At 38.8% G+C, this 18,408-nt stretch overlaps 1 protein-coding gene across 2 annotated transcripts; it reads left to right on the top strand.

Annotated features, from left to right (window-relative positions):
- Positions 1-1,735: 1,735 nt before the first annotated feature.
- sall1a (spalt-like transcription factor 1a) lies at positions 1,736-15,088 on the top strand. 2 transcript variants are annotated; one of them, XM_079837663.1, is made up of 3 exons: positions 1,736-2,628; positions 8,847-12,253; positions 13,519-15,088. In XM_079837663.1, exons 1-3 carry the CDS (start codon positions 2,556-2,558, stop codon positions 13,957-13,959), a joined length of 3,921 nt encoding a protein of 1,306 aa, XP_079693789.1. In that variant the 5' UTR covers positions 1,736-2,555; the 3' UTR covers positions 13,960-15,088. The 2 variants fall into 2 exon arrangements, with proteins under 2 accessions (XP_079693789.1, XP_079693790.1); XM_079837664.1 differs by lacking the exon at positions 1,736-2,628 and adding an exon at positions 5,916-6,026.
- The last annotated feature ends 3,320 nt before the right edge of the window (positions 15,089-18,408 follow it).

Raw genomic sequence — 18,408 nt, 5'->3', positions numbered from 1 at the left:
TGTGGTGCACCCCTGACTTCTCTCGAGTCACAGCCCAAATTTCTCGCCGTTAGTGTCATTCACGCGGTGATTGTCCGAGCGCGCGCGGGGAATCTCATTTATTGCGTCTCGCGCTCGGCTGAGCTGCAAATCAGCGTGTTTACAGCCCCACACCAACACTCACATCAATTAACCGAGCATCGATCCTCTCACCGGAGACATCACAATATTGCCTCCTCCTCACAGTCCGTATTCCTGCATTTATGGCACGATATGATTTTCAGGTGTTGTTGCCTTGTCTAGACTTTTCTTTAATAGCCCTACAATGTATTCTATAACTTTGTGATGAAAGAAAGAAAGAAAGAAAGAAAGAAAGAAAGAAAGAAAGAAAGAAAGAAAGAAATATTAGTCATGTCATGGAAATATATTTATGCAATTAATATGGACAGGTGGGAATGCGTTATAGGCCAGTGTAATAAAGCAATAAAATAATCTAAATATCGTTCAAGCAAAGACATGATCTGAAGAGTAGGTAATATATTGATTTCTACTCCGTATATGATTTTGTTTTTCTCAACCAAAAGCACATGTCGTCCGTTTACTCCTCTCTTCTTTCCCTCTGTTCTTTCATTAATAAGTAAATAACAGTCGTCTTAAAGTATAGATAGCTGACGCTATAGGACCTGATCCATCTCGCCGGCAGCAGTTCGTTAAATATTCAGTGAGAAATAATGGCATCCGAGACATCACCTATAGTAACGTTATTATCTTCATTTCTCAAAATCAGCTAGACTGATGGCTTCGTTTGTCTTTTCCAGGGCATAAATCTTCAGCTTTGCAGGTCGCTGCAGTGCAACCCGGAGGGAATCTTCTTTAAAACACTGCCTATTTATAAACATAGCCTAAAATTATAAGTATTAAAATATAATAGTATAATGGAGCACTTTACACAAGATTTTGAATAATATCAGAGAGCTTGTTGCGTTTGGAGTGATTCAAAAGTCTTTGTTCTCACGTAGGCTATAGCTAAAACGTATTTGTTTTTTGCAAGTGTTGGCTACTGAACATTTTAAATATGTAATTCTTACTTTTTAAAAAAGAAAGATATGGAAATGATTCGGCCGATAATAAAACGTTAAAGCAAATTATTAAATTGCTCATATTGTTTCCTCTTATTTCATTGGTTCTTTTTCATTTTTAATCCAAACTTTTGATTTTTGAAAATATATATCCTATATATTTAAAAAAATTAGTAGCCTAGGCTATGCCAATACGAGCACATTTCCTCGTGAAAAGAGCAAACTGTTTAAGCAGAGACGTAGTTGTTGTTTTTTTTTTATCCTTGTTAAATCGATTTCAAATATACTTGTCGTTTCCAAACACTTTCTTGAGGGTTTCCAGACTTTTTCACCTTAGCGCGACTTTACTCTAGCGTTTTATCACTAAAGATGCATTAGATTAGGCTATGGCTTTCTTCTCTGCGACCTCGAAAGATAATATGCTAAATTTGTTTTGCGAAATGATTTTCAAACAGGCTAATCTAGATGGGATGCATTCGCACAGCAGAAGAGGTTTGCTGCGAAGCACGAGCGCTTCCTCTGTCTCTCAGTCGCGCGGTGAGAGAGTGAGAGTGGGAAGGAGAGGAGAGGAGGGCGCGAGACTGAGAGGGACAGAGAGCGCGAGTTATGATAGAACAGAGCAGTGACCAATAGAATAACAGAGGGGTGGGGCTGAAGATTTCTCACCGTTCTGCATGGGCCCTTAAAGTTTGTTTGTTCGCTGAATGCGGCGTGTGATGAAAACGTGTTACTGATCCCGTTCGGCAATAATCAGATGAATCTGATTTGGGACATCTGATACATTCTTTGGACTTTCGAGACGCCGATAGTTGCCATTACGCACGAAACTCAGTTCACCGACCTACTTTTAACATCGTTGCCTTGAGGAAAGACCGACTTGCTTAGAAACGGTGCGCTTGCAATCATCCAGGAGCTGAATTACAACAACTTTAATGCCAGTCACAAACGAGGATACGCGATACGCTCCGCAACGTCAAGCTACGGGAGAGGCTTGGGAAGATCTTTGGCAGACAGTTTGGCTATCCGGACACTTTTGGGTGAATTGCAACTTTTGAGCACCAGTTTGATGCCCTGAAAGATCAAAAGATACGGTTGGTCTTTGCGAAAGAGAAATTGACATTCCTGTAGTGGCTAAGTTAAGCTCCAACGTAGCCACCAGATGGTTGCTAAGAAGGGTTAAACTGTATCTAAAGGGAGTTGGAAAATCCAGCCTTTCTTCCACACGGATCAACTCATTGGGTGGGAGCAGCAAGAGAGACAAGAGTCCCCAGCAAATCAGCGGCTAATTGATTAAAGAGACTTCATTTGAATAGGGGGCTGGCAAGGTGCCAATCGCCTTTCAGAGGACCCCCCACCCCCCTCCCCTCCATGATTAATCGCGAGGCATTATTGATAATCATAACAGGACACATGCGCGGTGGATGGGCTCGATTTCCGTAATTTTGAGCAGATTTGATAGTAATTTTTTATTCTTTCGTGGCTGATGCGTGAGCCAGCATGTCGCGGAGGAAACAAGCGAAGCCGCAGCATTTCCAGTCCGACTCGCAGCTGGTCCTAACCGAGCACAATGGTGAGTTCAAGCCCTTATTACACACATAAACTCACTCTGCACTTTTGACCAAAAATGGATTTCTAACTTTATTTTTTGTTATTGTTGCTTTTTACGTATTTAGAGAGACTTGTCCTTGTTTTTTAATACCAGGCAATGAATTGGTAATTGTAATCTCCCTATATCTATTTGTGCTGCTGAAGGGACTCGCTGTAAGAGCTCTATTATTTAAGTAACTTAGCCTACAGTTGAAAACTTTTAGACTCCTCGTGCGATCTTCAGAAACTATCACTTTATCCTAAAACAAAAATACGTTCTGTACGATTCTTTTAAGTTAGAATCCCGTTGTGCCATTATTATTATTATTATTTGTTTTAGTTTAGTTTTTGTTTTATTACGTTGGCTTATGAAAGAAAGTGGCCTATAATGTAGGTGAAGTTATATTATTTCATTTATGAAAGGTTTTCCAAAAAATTAAAACTCATCGAATTTGTTTTGTTCTGCACTGTTGAAGTTGCCCACACAAGTGGGGATTCGCATGCTCTCAGCTTTTCCCCCTCTTCCCCACTTCTGTAGGATATTATATTGCACATCAGCAGCGTTTTGTTCCTTGTTATCTCCGTTATCGAAAATTATGACATGCGACAGTTCTCAGAAGTGGAGGCTAAATCAGCGAAACTTTTTTGTGAAAAAATATTTCCCCCCAGTATCTCCAACTTTTGTGAAACCATAAGAGGTAATAATTAAGCAAAATTAAACTTTAATGGCTTGTAGTCACGGGCGATCGAACAACACACAATCTCATGTAATCGAGCTTTTCCATTATGACTTCATACTTATATAATTTAGCCATTTTTTGCGTCGTATTAATTTTTGATGTAGCTTCTTAAACAATAAACGCTTATCGCAAAACTTCCATCAATAGGTTATCTCGTTCGTTTGCTTTTAAATGGGTTTCAACATGAGTTTTGAGATCAAGAGCTGACTTGCTAGCAGGCTGTGCCATGTAGTTTCCGACACACACTGTCCCACACTGTGACCAAGCTCATCTTTCATACAGTGCGTTGTCAACTTTTAAAACACGCTTTTAGGCTACTACACGTATATTAAACGTTTTTTTCGAACTAAATGAGAGTGCAATTTATTATAAATGTATTATTTTCTTTGGCATGTAAAATAACGATATTATGAGAATTATTTTATTTTATAATATGCTCTCATACTAATGTAGTCTTTTTATAATTTCATAGTTTTCAGTTTTGGAACAGTCATGCAGATAGTGACTAAAGGTTTTGCAACAGTCATTAACTAAACATTTTAAATCTATACCTGTTTTACTAGGCTAGCCTTCTTCTAAACTGCATGTATCAAAGTTCGTCTCACGTCCCATCGAGCTATAATGAATATAAAGGGCACACTGGACATTTTGACCAGTAAATGTCTTATTTGAACCGTTTTAAAACGCAATGTTTCGGGGGAACTTTCCTATCTCTTGCTTAACTCAGCGTTTTCTAGGCTATCATGTTTCTGATAATGGGACCTTTGAGGATTTTGTTTCATATCTAAACTAGATCCAACTAATTTTCTTCAATTACATTTTTTATTCATCTCTCAATTGAAATCATTTTCAATATTCCGTCGTGCAACATGTGAAGAATTAACAGAAGGTACCTAGCCTACTTATACCGTTAATGTTAATGTTAAAGCTAGTAGGCTAGATATATAGCACATCGTTCTTTTAATGTAGTTTCTACGGCAGATCCATAAAAAGACATTAATCATTGGCACACCGCGAGTATTAGTTATATAATGCAGTAGAGATCAACATTATTTTACGCTTTATCTCTTCACATTAAATTAATTTGATTTTTAGTGTTCTAAATAAAACAATTTTACTGCTTTTCGTTACAGTTCATGGGTCGCTATAGACACCAGTTGCTTTTGATGTCAAAACTTTAGTTTAAAAGGGGTTCCTTAAATCTACAATATAATGATGTTTGCTTATATGAAAAACAAATTCATAGACTGCATATCAATGATAGCTAATTGTTAAATAATAAGATTCTAAAAAAATTTAAGTATGATTTTCGCGGTCTAGATGTGTTGAGATGTCTAATTTTAGCCTAAATTTAATATTAGCCTAATATTAGCCTTATTTTATCATAGCTATATCTATAAACTATGTTCTCTACAAACTAATTTGTAGAGAACGTAAATGTACAGAAATCAGCTCAGTGTTATTAAAAATTAATACAAGAACAGGCCCAGATTTACATAAGCAGTTGGTTAGCGTCTTACGTGTGAAGGGCATTCATAAGTGAAGTTTATGTGATTACTGCTAGAATTTAAGACACGGAAAAGAAAACAGATTTTCAAAACCATACCATTGCTGGATTTTCCCATTTAAATTTAATAACGAAGTGAATGGTAGGATTTGTCAACCCCTGTCAGCTGACCCAAGTATTCTGACAAATACAGAAAGCAAAACACAAATGTATAACCTGTATGTTAGTGTGCATGTCTTTTTGACCTAAGTATTTCTTGATAACTTTTTTCCTTAACATACAGTGTAAACCAGGCCTTAATAAGTACATATAAACTTCCCTTGAAATACTTAAAGTCTCCATATATGCTTCGCGGCCTGCGTGGGATATTAGAAAGCAGTATTACGGCTAGACTGAGCCTGAGGTGAGGAGTCTGTCCTTGTTGGCCTGTCACTGAGGGTGGGATGTAGAGCTTTTTTAACCTTTGCCAGGCTCCCTCGGTGGGGAGGCGAGAAGAGATCAGGTCACGGTGTGTTCATGTGTACCATGTCTCTGACCTCCAACATGCTGTGCTATAGCCAGCCAAACAGGGGCTCTTACTTTTTCTGGGGTGGTGTGTGTGGGGTTGGGGGGGGGGGGGGGGGGGGGGGGTAATGTGGCTTGAGATCAATATGGCTGCTTTCCCCTTTCACCTCAGCAAATTTGCCACACACCCACCCAGAGAGATTGTAAGGGAGGTCCCCCCTCCAAAATACACACACAAGCATTGCAAACAACAGGGATTTCGTATCTTGTCATTTTGCCAGTGTTTATAGGCGATGTTTTGGAAGTGTTTTTTTTTTTTTTTTATATATATATAATTTTTTTTTTTTTTTTTTTGCTAGTCCCCTCTCACACCCATCCTTTTCATAGCATGTCAAAAGAATTGAGGATGAGGGCTCGGTGACCAGTAGAGAAGCCTTTCCCAGGCACACCATCTAGTGTTCAGTAGGAAGTTTTCTATGGCTTGAGAGAGAAAGTGAGGGAGGGACGCAAAGGGAAAGCAGGAAAGTTGAGGGCGGGTGGAAGAGAGTAAAGGACACAGAAGGAGGTTTTGAGTGAACGGTAACTCACTCTTCGAAGTCACAACTAGCAAGGCGTCTGCAGCTGAGAAAAGTAACGTAGACATTACAAATTATTTTCATGTATGTTTATCCTCTCTTTTTTCTAGTTACTATTTTTTATATACTTACCACATCGCCAATTTTCTCTCCTTTCTCTGTCTTGATTTGCTTGGGATGCGATCTTTGAGCTTGCTCTGTAGCATGCTGATGATGACCCAACGCCATCACGCTGTAAAGAACTGTTCTCATCAAACTAGCTCTGTCTCACTAATCTACACAGCCGTACACAGCTTTCAAAAACTAGCGTCATTTCTTGCTTTCCATGTACTATAGACTGGCTATAGACACACATCTGGCTTTGTAAGCTGCCCATTACGCATCATCATTTGAGTATAAATAAGTTCCCAAAAATGTATGCTTTTCTAAAGCTTTGAAAAATTTATTTAAATATGTATTTCTGTTGGCCTGTCTTGTTTTTCAGATGGAAAATAATTATTAAAATGCAAATTTATTTATTCATTTATTCTAATGCTAATTTACTTTATTTATTTTTGGCCATGCAGATGTGTCCACTTTTTTTGTACCAGTGTCAAAATGTATCTGATTTGAATTTATTTCATCATTCATAATCATTCATATCTGTCATATCATGATCATCAAATCGTTGTTTGGCAATTATTAGTTCAAATGTCGACATTATAGCAAATATATTGTAAGAAAACAAGGCATTTTTTTTAAATCTCAAAAAATATGTAATAAAAAAATTCATATTTCTAAAAAAAATTACATTCAAAAAGTCCACATGGTGTAACTTTTGAATATGCATTTTTTTAAGGATATAGTATCAACTTATGTCCATAGCAATTCAAATTGACTTGTGCTATTGCTCATCTTTTAGTACATATTCACTGAGGGAGAGAGAAAAAAGTTTGTTAGTGTTTTTTTGGTGAGTTAAAGGGACTGAAATTTTTCTAACCGAAAACAAAGGTCTTCAACAGGTTGCAGTGAATAAATTTAAGTTGTTCAATTTTTGGGGTGACTTATCATTATATTTGACTGTAAATAAACAAGCGACTGTTAGTGTTCATTATTGTTATTATTATTATTATCATCATAATATTATCCGTAATAACATCTTTTGCTGTTTTCAATGGTTGATTTTATATATATATATATATATATATATATATATATATATATATATATATATATATATATATATATATATATATATATATATATATATATATATATATATATATATATATATTTGAAAATTAATTTCTTCTCTAGTAATCTTTTCATCTACCCCAAAACTATATTCACATTTTCCCTTTCATTGGCCTCACCTCAAAGGACTTTTAATATTAAAACTTATTTATCAAAAAAGTTGACTTTTTCCTGTCTGTGCAACACATCGTTTGTGTGAGACACGGCTTTACTGTCATGGCAACTTTAACGTTATCTGATGTTCCAGCTCAGAGAGACACAGGGGGAAGATAATCCCTGAATTAAACAGGATCTGCTTTAGAGCCAGCCGTGATGAGCAGGCTGGGCCCTCGCCCCTCTCCCCTGCTCTGACACTCCCATGCTGGGGAACAATGGGGAGCCATCCTGTCTCTCCACAGGGCTGGGACACACTTCTTGCAGGGGTTTCATTTGCAAATGAATCTCCACGCTGATGAAAATGTTGAGAGCAAAGCCCCACAATGAGTTTGCCTCACAATTTGTAAATCAACTTGTATGTTAAACAGCATGATTTTTGAGGGACAAAAAGCGAGGAGGTGGGGTGAGAAAGAATGAGGAAACTGGAGAAAGGCCACAGTCCTAGAAGAAGGGAGGGAGGGAACAGAACAGTTTTTCTCACTTTCTATTTGAAATGCGTATGGTTCATTTTCTAGAAAAAGTTTCAAAACCTGTTCCACTGTGTAATTTCAATGAAAATGATCATGTGTCTGGCACGTGATATTATTACTGTACACTTAAACTTTGTTTGAACAAGCAAAGAGTGTCTTGCTTAGTCAAACGTTCAGTAATTGTTTTGTTTTTTTATATTTGTTCTTGCATTGAAAATGCTGCGTAATCACCTAAAATAGTTAGAAATGTTCCTATTGATTTAGTAATAATTTAGTATTCCAAATCATTTTAAAAAAGTGCGCTGTATTAAGATGATCGTGAAATTATTCCATTCATGCTAAGCCTGGTATGAATGAGTTTGAGCTTCTGCAGAGTGCATAGCAATCTGAATGCCAAAGGCTTACTTGTTCCTGTCAGATCCTGATTGCAGGCTGACTGGATACAAATTAGTTTAGTGACAGGGATAACCTGTCCAAGATGCCTGCAGTTGGTTGAAAATGAGCGAAGTTGACAGCAAATTGAAAGTCTAATAAGTCCTTCAAATGGTTGATTTGTGCCTAGTGGACATGTAGACATTGAGGAGTATGAAATATTGGAAATCAATGACCCTCTATGAAATTTCATTAGGGCCCATTGTTCTCAGTTCATAGTATTTTTATGTTTTGATGGATTATCTGAAGAAAATGATTACCTAAGGTGGTTGAATTGATGGGACTTTGATACACATCTTCAAAGATCACTTTTAAGCAATATTGTAAAAGTGCTATTGATTTTGTCTCTTTTCTTATCCTATTTCATCATAGCTCTACATAGTGTGAAGGCCTTTTCTTTGTGTTATTTGGTATTTGTTTCTTTTTTTGATGATTGTTTTTTGAACGTATGAGGGGGATAAGCATTAAACTGATTAACGAAAGATTAACAACAAAAGAATTTGAACAGATAAAGCTGCTTCTTCAGATACAAAACATCTCTAATCGCTAATCCCCCTGTTCCCCCCTCTTATTTTCCTCTGCAGGGGACACAGAGACCAACCCGGACGTCTCCCCCTGTAAAGACTCGGGTGCCCATGTCTGCAGCAGATGTTGCGCAGAGTTCTTTGAACTATCGGACCTTGAAAAACACCAGAAGAATTGCACTAAGAATCAATTAGTTCTAATTGTGAATGAAAATCCAGTGTCTCCTTCCGGAACCTTCTCCCCAGGATCTTCTCCTCATAATCCTGATGAGCAGATGAATGATACAACTAATAACACAGATCAAGCAGAGTTGACCGACCTTTTGGAGCAGAACATACTTGACAAAGAGGAGGCCATGGACACAGAGATGTCAGGAGTCTCTGCACCCCATAATGATGGAAGTGGATGTATGGCAGGTGGCAGTCCACTCAGTGGTGTGGGAAGCAGCCATGGAGCTCTGGGCAGCTCTGGGCCCAGTATGGGAAACTCTGTCATCTCTGCCTCACTACCTCAGCTGGGTAACTTGACTGAGTTGGGCAATTTTTCCATGATCAACAGCAACGTCATTATTGAAAACCTACAGAGCACCAAAGTGGCTGTGGCCCAGTTCTCTCAAGAGACCAGAGCAGCGGGAGGGCAAAGGGTGGCTGTGCCAGCCCTCATGGAACAGCTCTTGGCCCTGCAGCAGCAGCAGATCCATCAGCTACAGCTCATCGAGCAGATTCGTCACCAGATTCTTCTGCTAGCATCACAGTCACCTGAGCTCCAAGCACCACCTAGTTCTTCCCCTGTGACTTTAGGTTCAGGTACTAGCCCGCTAACCACTCTTAGTTCCCATTTGTCTCAACAGTTGGCAGCTGCTGCAGGGTTGGCACAGAGCATAGCTAGCCAGTCTGCAAGCATTAGCAGTTTGAAACAGATGGCTAATGTTGCGCAGCTACCTCAGAACAATTCCAGTGTGGGAGAGTCATCTCAAAGCCTTGGCGCACCAGGGCCAGCTACAGTTAATGCCCAACCTTCAGACAAGAGGCCAGGCAATGCAGGAAGCTTGCATCCTCAGTTAGGAAACCCATCACTTGCAAAGTCGTCCACACCAGCCTTTGCAATGGGAAGCCTTTTGAATCCTGTGGCTAATACCCTTCTACCTCAGCCCCCACCAGGCAACCCAATATTTTCCAGTGCACTACCCAGTGTTGGTACTACAGTTGAGGATCTCAACTCGCTGGCTGCACTGGCTCAGCAAAGAAAAGGCAAGCCACCTAATGTCTCATCTTTTGAACCGAAGAGTAGCTCTGAGGATACGTTTTTCAAGCATAAGTGCAGGTTTTGTGGCAAGGTGTTTGGTAGTGACAGTGCGCTGCAGATTCACTTACGTTCTCATACAGGTGAAAGGCCATACAAGTGCAACATATGTGGCAACCGCTTTTCCACCCGTGGTAACTTGAAGGTTCATTTTCAGCGTCATAAAGAGAAGTATCCACATATTCAGATGAACCCATACCCTGTCCCAGAGCATCTAGACAATATTCCAACAAGTACTGGCATTCCCTATGGTATGTCTATGCCTCCTGAGAAGCCAGTGACTAGCTGGCTCGATAGTAAACCTGTTCTGTCTACTCTAACATCTTCTGTTGGCATGTTACTTCCACCAACTATACCAAGCCTGCCTCCATTCATCAAGAAAGAAGAGAATAACTCAGTGTCTATAAGCAGCCCTTCTCATTCTGCTAAAAGCGACTCAGGTCCTGCTGATACACCTATGAAGAACACGGATAGTGTGTTGGAAGAAGGTGAGAGCATAACCCTGCCTACCTCAAATGGAAAAGCTGAAGAAAACAATCAGTCATCCAGTTTAATGACAAGCATGAGCTCTGCCGTGGAGGGTCCCATTGAGTACACCACCTCCAACAGCCCTCCAATGGCCACTAACCCACTCATGCCCCTGATGTCAGAACAGTTCAAAGCTAAGTTTCCATTCGGGGGTCTCCTTGATCCTCTCCAAGGCTCAGAAACATCTAAGCTCCAGCAACTTGTTGAGAACATTGACAGGAAGGTGACAGACCCCAATGAGTGTGTTATCTGCCACCGTATTCTTAGTTGCCAGAGTGCACTGAAAATGCACTACCGCACACACACAGGGGAGAGGCCTTTCAAATGTAAAGTGTGTGGTCGTGCCTTCACCACCAAAGGCAACCTCAAGACTCATTACAGTGTCCATCGAGCTATGCCGCCACTGAGGGTCCAGCATTCTTGCCCTATTTGTCAGAAGAAGTTCACAAATGCTGTGGTACTGCAGCAGCATATTCGCATGCACATGGGTGGCCAGATTCCGAACACCCCTCTTCCTGACAACTATCCAGAATCTATGGGGTCCGATGCTGGCTCATTTGATGAGAGAAACTTTGATGATCTTGACAACTTTTCTGATGATAACATGGAAGGAATTGAGGATGGACCAGACAGCAGCATTCCAGACACACCAAAGTCAGCTGATGCATCTCAAGACAGCCTCTGTTCATCCCCTACTCCGCATGAGTCTTTAGGTATGGAGAGCCAGAGGTGTGCCAACCAGGGAGCTCTAGAGGAAGTGCAGTATGACCAAGGGAAATCATTAGAGAACGGATTAATGGAAGGAGACAGACTCACAAATGACTCTTCTTCACTTGGAGGCGACTTCGAAAGCCAAAGTGCCGGAAGTCCAGCTGTCTCTGAATCTACCTCTTCCATGCAAGCTCCATCACCCTTTAATGGTACTATTCAACAGCAAAAGTCTCCTAGTCTGGAGGATCGGCATCAGAGGGCATTGTCATTGGAGCACATTAGTGCGGGTCTCATGCAGTCTCATTCTTCAAGTCCTGGAGCTCTGGATCTTTCTTCAATTAACTCATCAAAAGATCCTCTTAGCATGCTTTTCCCCTTCCGTGAGCGAGGCACCATGAAGAATACAGCATGTGACATCTGTGGCAAGACATTTGCCTGCCAGAGTGCCTTGGACATCCATTACCGTAGCCATACCAAAGAGAGACCATTCATTTGCACAGTATGCAACCGGGGCTTTTCCACCAAGGGGAACTTGAAGCAACATATGTTGACGCATCAAATGCGAGATTTGCCCTCCCAGCTCTTCGAGCCCAACACCAGTCTTGCCTCCAGCCCAACTCCATCTCTTCTGTCTGTTGGACCCTTGACCTCCATGATGAAGACTGAGGTCAACGGCTTTCTGCACAGTCTTCAACCTGAAGTAAAAGACTTGCCCTCGGCACTAGTGACCTCATCAGCTTCCACCTCTCCGGTACTTTCGACTGCCCCACCACGGAGGACGCCTAAGCAGCACTACTGTACCACTTGTGGGAAGACATTTTCCTCCTCCAGTGCCCTACAAATCCATGAGAGAACCCATACAGGAGAGAAGCCCTTTGCTTGTACTATTTGTGGACGAGCATTTACCACCAAAGGAAATCTCAAGGTAATTGCTGATATATATACAAAAAAATCCCAGATTTTATGAAATACATTACATTATTTGACCATTTTCCTGATGTTATTTCGCTATTTATTTTTGTCAAATGCCAGCCACAATGGGTATTGACCGTATACACCAGTATTGATGAGGGAAAATAATTAGAATGCATTGTGAATTATAAAGGGGGAAAAGCAGAAGTATAAACAACATTGCACAAAAAACAAAGGTGTGTGTATATACATGTATATAGGTATACTGAAATAATAAAGGGGATGCGGAAATGTTGAGTCATCCCATAAATATGAATATTGGTCTAAAACCTGAGCTTAAAATTGGTGGAACATAGCCAGGAATGCTTCATTTAACAGGCTTTAAGCACAGTTACCAGCAGCGACCACCCTTAGCAGTGGCACGCAAAATATTTTTCCAGAGTTTATCTCGTGAAAAACATAGTTTTCTCTTTGATCGCAAAAAAATAAAATAAAAAACTAGTACACAGATAAACAGAATCCTGCTAGTTTTATATGGATATGTGATTTCACTAATGAAACCTTACTAACTATAGGCTACATTTCTGGAAGGAATGTAACTATCAAGCAAAAAAAAAATCCCTCTGACTAAATAATTTATTTTAGTAATTTAATTTCAATAATGAATAAACAATTTATATTCTGTATTAATATTCAGATTTTACCACATAAAATATTTTTTTATACTCTTAAAAAAATCTAATTATGAATTAGCAATTCATTAAACAAAACCCATTTGAAAAGAATTTCATATAAGTGGGGGGTGGATCATTTTAGAGCTATATGTAAATTGTAAAAGTAGCTTGTTTAAAATTGCACCTCATGTGTTCAATGCTACACTAAGGGTTGCAACAATTAAACAAGGTACTTTTTCCCCCTGAATGTATTGCATGCTTCAAGGGTGAACTGGGGGCAACTGTCAGATACAATACTGTCCAGCACAATGAGAGTGGACAGTGCAATTTTCTCAGAACACATGTCTACCACAGGCCCTTTCTTTCATATGCAGACCACCATTCTCACTGAGTGAATGTTACAACATTTTAACCGTGTTTAAATAATTAGACAAATGCTGCTTCCAGTGGGCCTATTTTAATACTAATTATTATAGCACTACTCCTCTTTTTCCATTGCATCATCTCGCGTGTTATTCATTTGAATGTTTCCAAACTTTCTTTAATCCTTGTTCTTCTACTTCCTTTTCTATTTCTCTCATACGCTCTCTCTACCTCTCTCTAGGTACATATGGGTACCCACATGTGGAACAGTGCTCCTGCACGGCGTGGTCGCAGGCTTTCAGTAGATGGTCCCATGGCTTTCCTGGGCACCAACCCTGTAAAGTTTCCTGAACTCTTCCAAAAGGACCTAAGCAGTAGGGCTGGAAACGGAGACCCAACCAGCTTCTGGAATCAGTATGCTGCTGCTTTCTCTAACGGCCTGGCAATGAAAACCAACGAGATCTCTGTGATCCAGAATGGAGGTCTGCCTCCTCCACTGTCAGGGAGTGTGGGCAATGGGGGCAGTTCTCCGATCGGAGGCTTGACGGGCAGCATGGAAAAACTGCATAACTCTGAGCCCAATCCTGCTCTGGCTGGCCTCGAGAAAATGGCCAACACAGAGAACGGGACTCACTTCCGCTTCACACGCTTCATGGAGGACAAGGAGATAGTGACCAACTAGAGAATCGTTTTTGTTGTGCTCATGAACAAACATGCACTCTTTAACTGGCACACACAAGTGTTCCCGTATATGCGTCCATGAAAGAAAAAAGCAAGGAAAAAAACTGTATCAGCTTTTGCTTGCCATTAAGACTTTATGAAGAGGAGTTTGAAAAGAACTTGCTTTTTTTGTACAATGTACAACACGTTATAGTTTTTGGAGCTTATTTATTAGTGATTATTATAACCTTGCTCGAAAACCAAGTGGAAATATTAACAGTTACTTAGTTTTTATGTTATTTTCTGTTTTATCAGCAGAGTGAATCTGTATGAGTGTTTTAAAGTGTGCTTTTGAAATACTTAGCTTTTCTTGGTAGAAGACTTCACCATGGCATTAAATTATTTTCTATCTGTAGTATGTGTTAACAAAACTTGATGTTCATGTAATGATTTAGAGCTTAAAAAGTGCAACGTAAGGCTGTAAATACTTTACACTTATCTGTGCTAGATGGTTTACAAGCTGTGTAGAAACTTTCCTCTGAGAAATATCAACATTTCATAAATCCAGGGACATAGGTTAGTCCTTTTCTCTCTGTCTTAGAAGTTAAAAAAAAATTGTACAAAAGGGTTTCACCTCAGCGGTTTATTTAGACCTTAGTATTTTCATTTTGCTTTTTATTACATTCAGTTCTCACTCTTTATTTGTGCTGATAGGATACTACAAAGCATAAAAGGTTGTTAGACGACAACATGAAGAGGTCCACACACTTATGAATGAGAGGGGGAAAACAAAATGCCTTGTGAGATCTTTGAGGTTTAGATTTGCTGGGCTTTCAAACTGCTGCTAGGTACTAGCATCTACTGCACATCATGTGTTGACGCAACTCTTTTTTTTCCCAGACGTGGAGCAACAAATTCCTTCACAACAATTGTACATAGTCTTACTTCAAGACAAAGTCCATCTCGGCCAGGGGACAAATGATGATAGTGTTTTTATAAATATTATATAAATATATATATATGGACTGTTACATGCACTTTCTTGAAAAGTTGAAAGATCTTTTAGGGCCCAGTTTCTCTACAGTTTAATACCTACTAACAACTACGATACTGTAATTCTTTACTCTAATAATCAAATACATCAGTTTTTCAAAAGAAAGAGTGTCGGTCTTGATGATTTGTATTGTTTTTTTTTTTGTTTTGTTTTTTTCACCGAGTTTATGCAGCCATCTTAACTATTCAAAATTATATAGGCCTACGTCTTTTTTTTCCTTCTCATTTCAAATTTTGATTTTGCCCAGTCGATATCCTGTTTTTAGCTCTGGGAGAATTTCTTTTGCTGATGGACTATGGATTTCTTCCCCCGACAGAGTGCATTAAACGTGTGAAATGTTAATCCAAAGTCGGTTACATATTTAACTTCAACGTGTCAGACCGAGTCCGTCAGGATGCAAATGCAATTACAGAGCGCTTCATTAAAACACATGCAGCTCCTCTGTAAGTCACATTTCTGAGTTCATCATTCTGGCGGTTGACAGGCTTCAGCATCTTTAATTAAACAATCGATCGTTTTAGAAGCCCCTTTCTTTCAGCGTTTGTTTAGATGGATTGGTTCAACGTTCTTGTCTCATAAGGGAAACTTTCTATAGGCTAACACGTTTTCTTGGAGTTGGTAGTTTTTAGCCGAAAATATTTTCATTTTGTAATGATAGGATGCTTTATTTTGGAACTGTGATTTTTTTTCCCCCTAATGTTAATCGGAGATTTGGTTTTAGTCGGACTGTAAATGCCTACATTTGATATATTATAAATGTATAAATATTTTAAAATATGAGCATATTTATATTAATTCTGCGCCCTACAAACGAACAGTGGCATTTGCTTTATCCTCTGGATTCCTGATCGTCGCCCTTTAACATTTTGTCCTCACCAACAAAAGCATAAAACATCCTGTTATCGAGGTATTTTATTGTTTTAGTTTTTAATATTGATTCTTGGTAGGCCTACTACTTGGTAAAACATTTAGGCAATAAACCCTTTAAGGAAATGTCACTGATTAATAGTGGGCTTTAAAAAAAATAATAATAACGATCAATCTATCATCGTTTAAAATAAAATATATGTCCTGCTTTTTCACCAGCTGCATTTAATTTAACACACCATTGCACTTCCTGAAACGCGGGATCTGTTAATTCGAGGCTTGCATCCTCTCGCCCCACGCCGCCTCCTCCCCGGATTTTATAGCTGGCTAAATTCCCCAATATTTACAAGATCGCGATGCTAAATGACCCTTGCAAACAGTCCGGGAGCGGCAGAGGGTCCCCGCCCCTCTCAATCTGTGCTCTCACCCCGCGACAGGCGCTTTGTTTGAACAGCCCAGCTTCCGGATTCTTCAATGACAGACCGCGCGCACTTTATTGAGAGCATTGACACCAAACCCCTCTCAATTATGACATTTGTCATACGGTGTTTGCAATGAAAGTTATTTGATTCACACCCGTTAAATTTTGATCAATTTCTTATTTGCGGTAATTTCGTCAATTTATTGACCACAGGCCTACATTTCTTAAGGCTAATACTTTAATTGTATTAATGTAAAAGTAATGTTGAGCATCTAATTGTTTCTCAAATTTATTTGTAATGAGTGATATTGTTGAATTTTCATCGAAACATCATGTTAACATTAGGACGTCAATCGATATAGTAGGCTATTGCTCGAATAATAATAATAATAGAAACTAATTTCAGAAAATGCCCCATTTCGGGTTGAAACCACAATATGACACATAGCTTGGCTAAATTTCGATTGGTTAAAACTATAAGAAAACCTATTTTCCTAATTAATAATAATATTATTTATGTGTAATAATAATAATATGTGATGAATTTAATGATCCTGTTATCAAGGTATTTTATTGTTTTAGTTTTAATATTGATTATTGGTACTACTTTTAAAACATTTAGGCAGTAAACCCCCTAAGGAAATATTATATATGATTAATTTAATGTAGGGGGTAAAGTACTGTTTTATGACCACTGGATGTTCCAGGCCAGTTCTGCAATGTACCATATTAATTTCATGTTCCAAATTATTTTATTTTGTAATTTTCTACTTTTAAATAATAATTCCATATTTTTCATTTATTCTCTTAAAAAATAATGAACAAATACAAAAAAAATTAAGGATATTTTCATGAACTAAAAAAAACAGATAAATGTTCATCTTTAATAGGTCTTTAATAATCTTTGTTCATGTTTTTATTTCTGCAGTTCTTATTTTAAGTTTGAAACATTACAATGCATCTGTAATTTGCTAATTACCTCATTTATATTTCTTCTTCTTATTATTATTATAATTATAATTATTTAATGAGGAGTAAATGGCCATCTTATTTTAACCAGTAAAATGCATGGGTGTCTCATAATGTGATTTAAACTGAAATGTAAAATTCTCTGATTTTTTTTTATGAAGCATACAATTTTATACAAAGCAACTGATTAAGTATTTATTTCAAAAACACCTGAACAGCAGGTTGGGAATGATTCAGAAGAGGGATCATATTTGTGTGTGTGTGTGTGTGTAGGCCTTTTATACTGTAAATGCAAAAGACAGAGAGAAAGCAAGAAATGGTCAACACCTAACCAGGTAATTTTTTATGTGACAATGACAGCACAAATGAGAGAAAGAGAGGGAATAATATAATTAATAATAATAATAATAATAATAACACCATTTATCAGCATCCACAGAAATGAAAACAGCTATGTGACGTACCTGCTTGAGCAAATAGGCCAGTGGATTTTTAAAAACACACAGAGATGAAGGAACTGAGTGCACCTTTCCACCTTTCAGTTTCTCATTGTTTTATTACTGTTGACTGAGCTGTGTTGTGTGCTCTAGTATTCATGCTCCTTCTTCATAGTATTACACAGTTTCATCGGCTTTTATGATACAGGACAGGAGGTCAGTAATGCATCTAGGCCACTTTATTTGAGGTTTTCTTTATTTGTAATGTGTGACATTAGCAATATATCATGTGCAGTTGAATTAGCAAAAGAACAAGATTATAATGAGCCTGTACATAATTCAGATTGACTGGTGCTATGTGGATCTAGAAGACATACTCACAGAAAAGGCTGATATAATGAGAGATTGTATTTAATTCTCTGCGGTCTGTACAGTTATGGAGGTGTGGTGTGAGCGAGTGAATAAGGCAGGTGGCCGATGTTTCAGTTTCTCAAAGGGGAAGGATATGAGATTTGACAGGATTCAGTGCTGTGTATGAGCCTGAGGGAGTTCTCAACGGAGCGTGCGACCTCTTCACGTAACGGACCCACCTCTGCTCTATATTGTCTGTATACTGGCTTTAGCCCCGGGGGCTGGCTGTGACTCCCTGCTGTGTTTTTGGTCTACGCAGGGGAGATCAAAGACACATTTGGGACAATTGAAGTGCTGCTCGACCGAACCACT

This window comes from Gobio gobio, assembly GCF_949357685.1.
Source record: "Gobio gobio genome assembly, chromosome: 2".
NCBI classification, from domain to species: Eukaryota; Metazoa; Chordata; class Actinopteri; order Cypriniformes; family Gobionidae; genus Gobio; species Gobio gobio.
Note: the sequence above shows the minus strand (reverse complement) of the source record. Positions and strands in the feature narration are given on the sequence as shown.

Excerpts from the sequence above, each read along its gene's own strand:
- sall1a (XM_079837663.1), top strand. The coding sequence starts at position 2,556 with ATGTCGCGGAGGAAACAAGCGAAGCCGCAGCATTTCCAGTCCGACTCG. Across the intron at positions 2,629-8,846 it reads GGTCCTAACCGAGCACAATG|GGGACACAGAGACCAACCCG; the intron begins GTGAGTTCAAGC and ends TTTCCTCTGCAG. Across the intron at positions 12,254-13,518 it reads CCACCAAAGGAAATCTCAAG|GTACATATGGGTACCCACAT; the intron begins GTAATTGCTGAT and ends ACCTCTCTCTAG.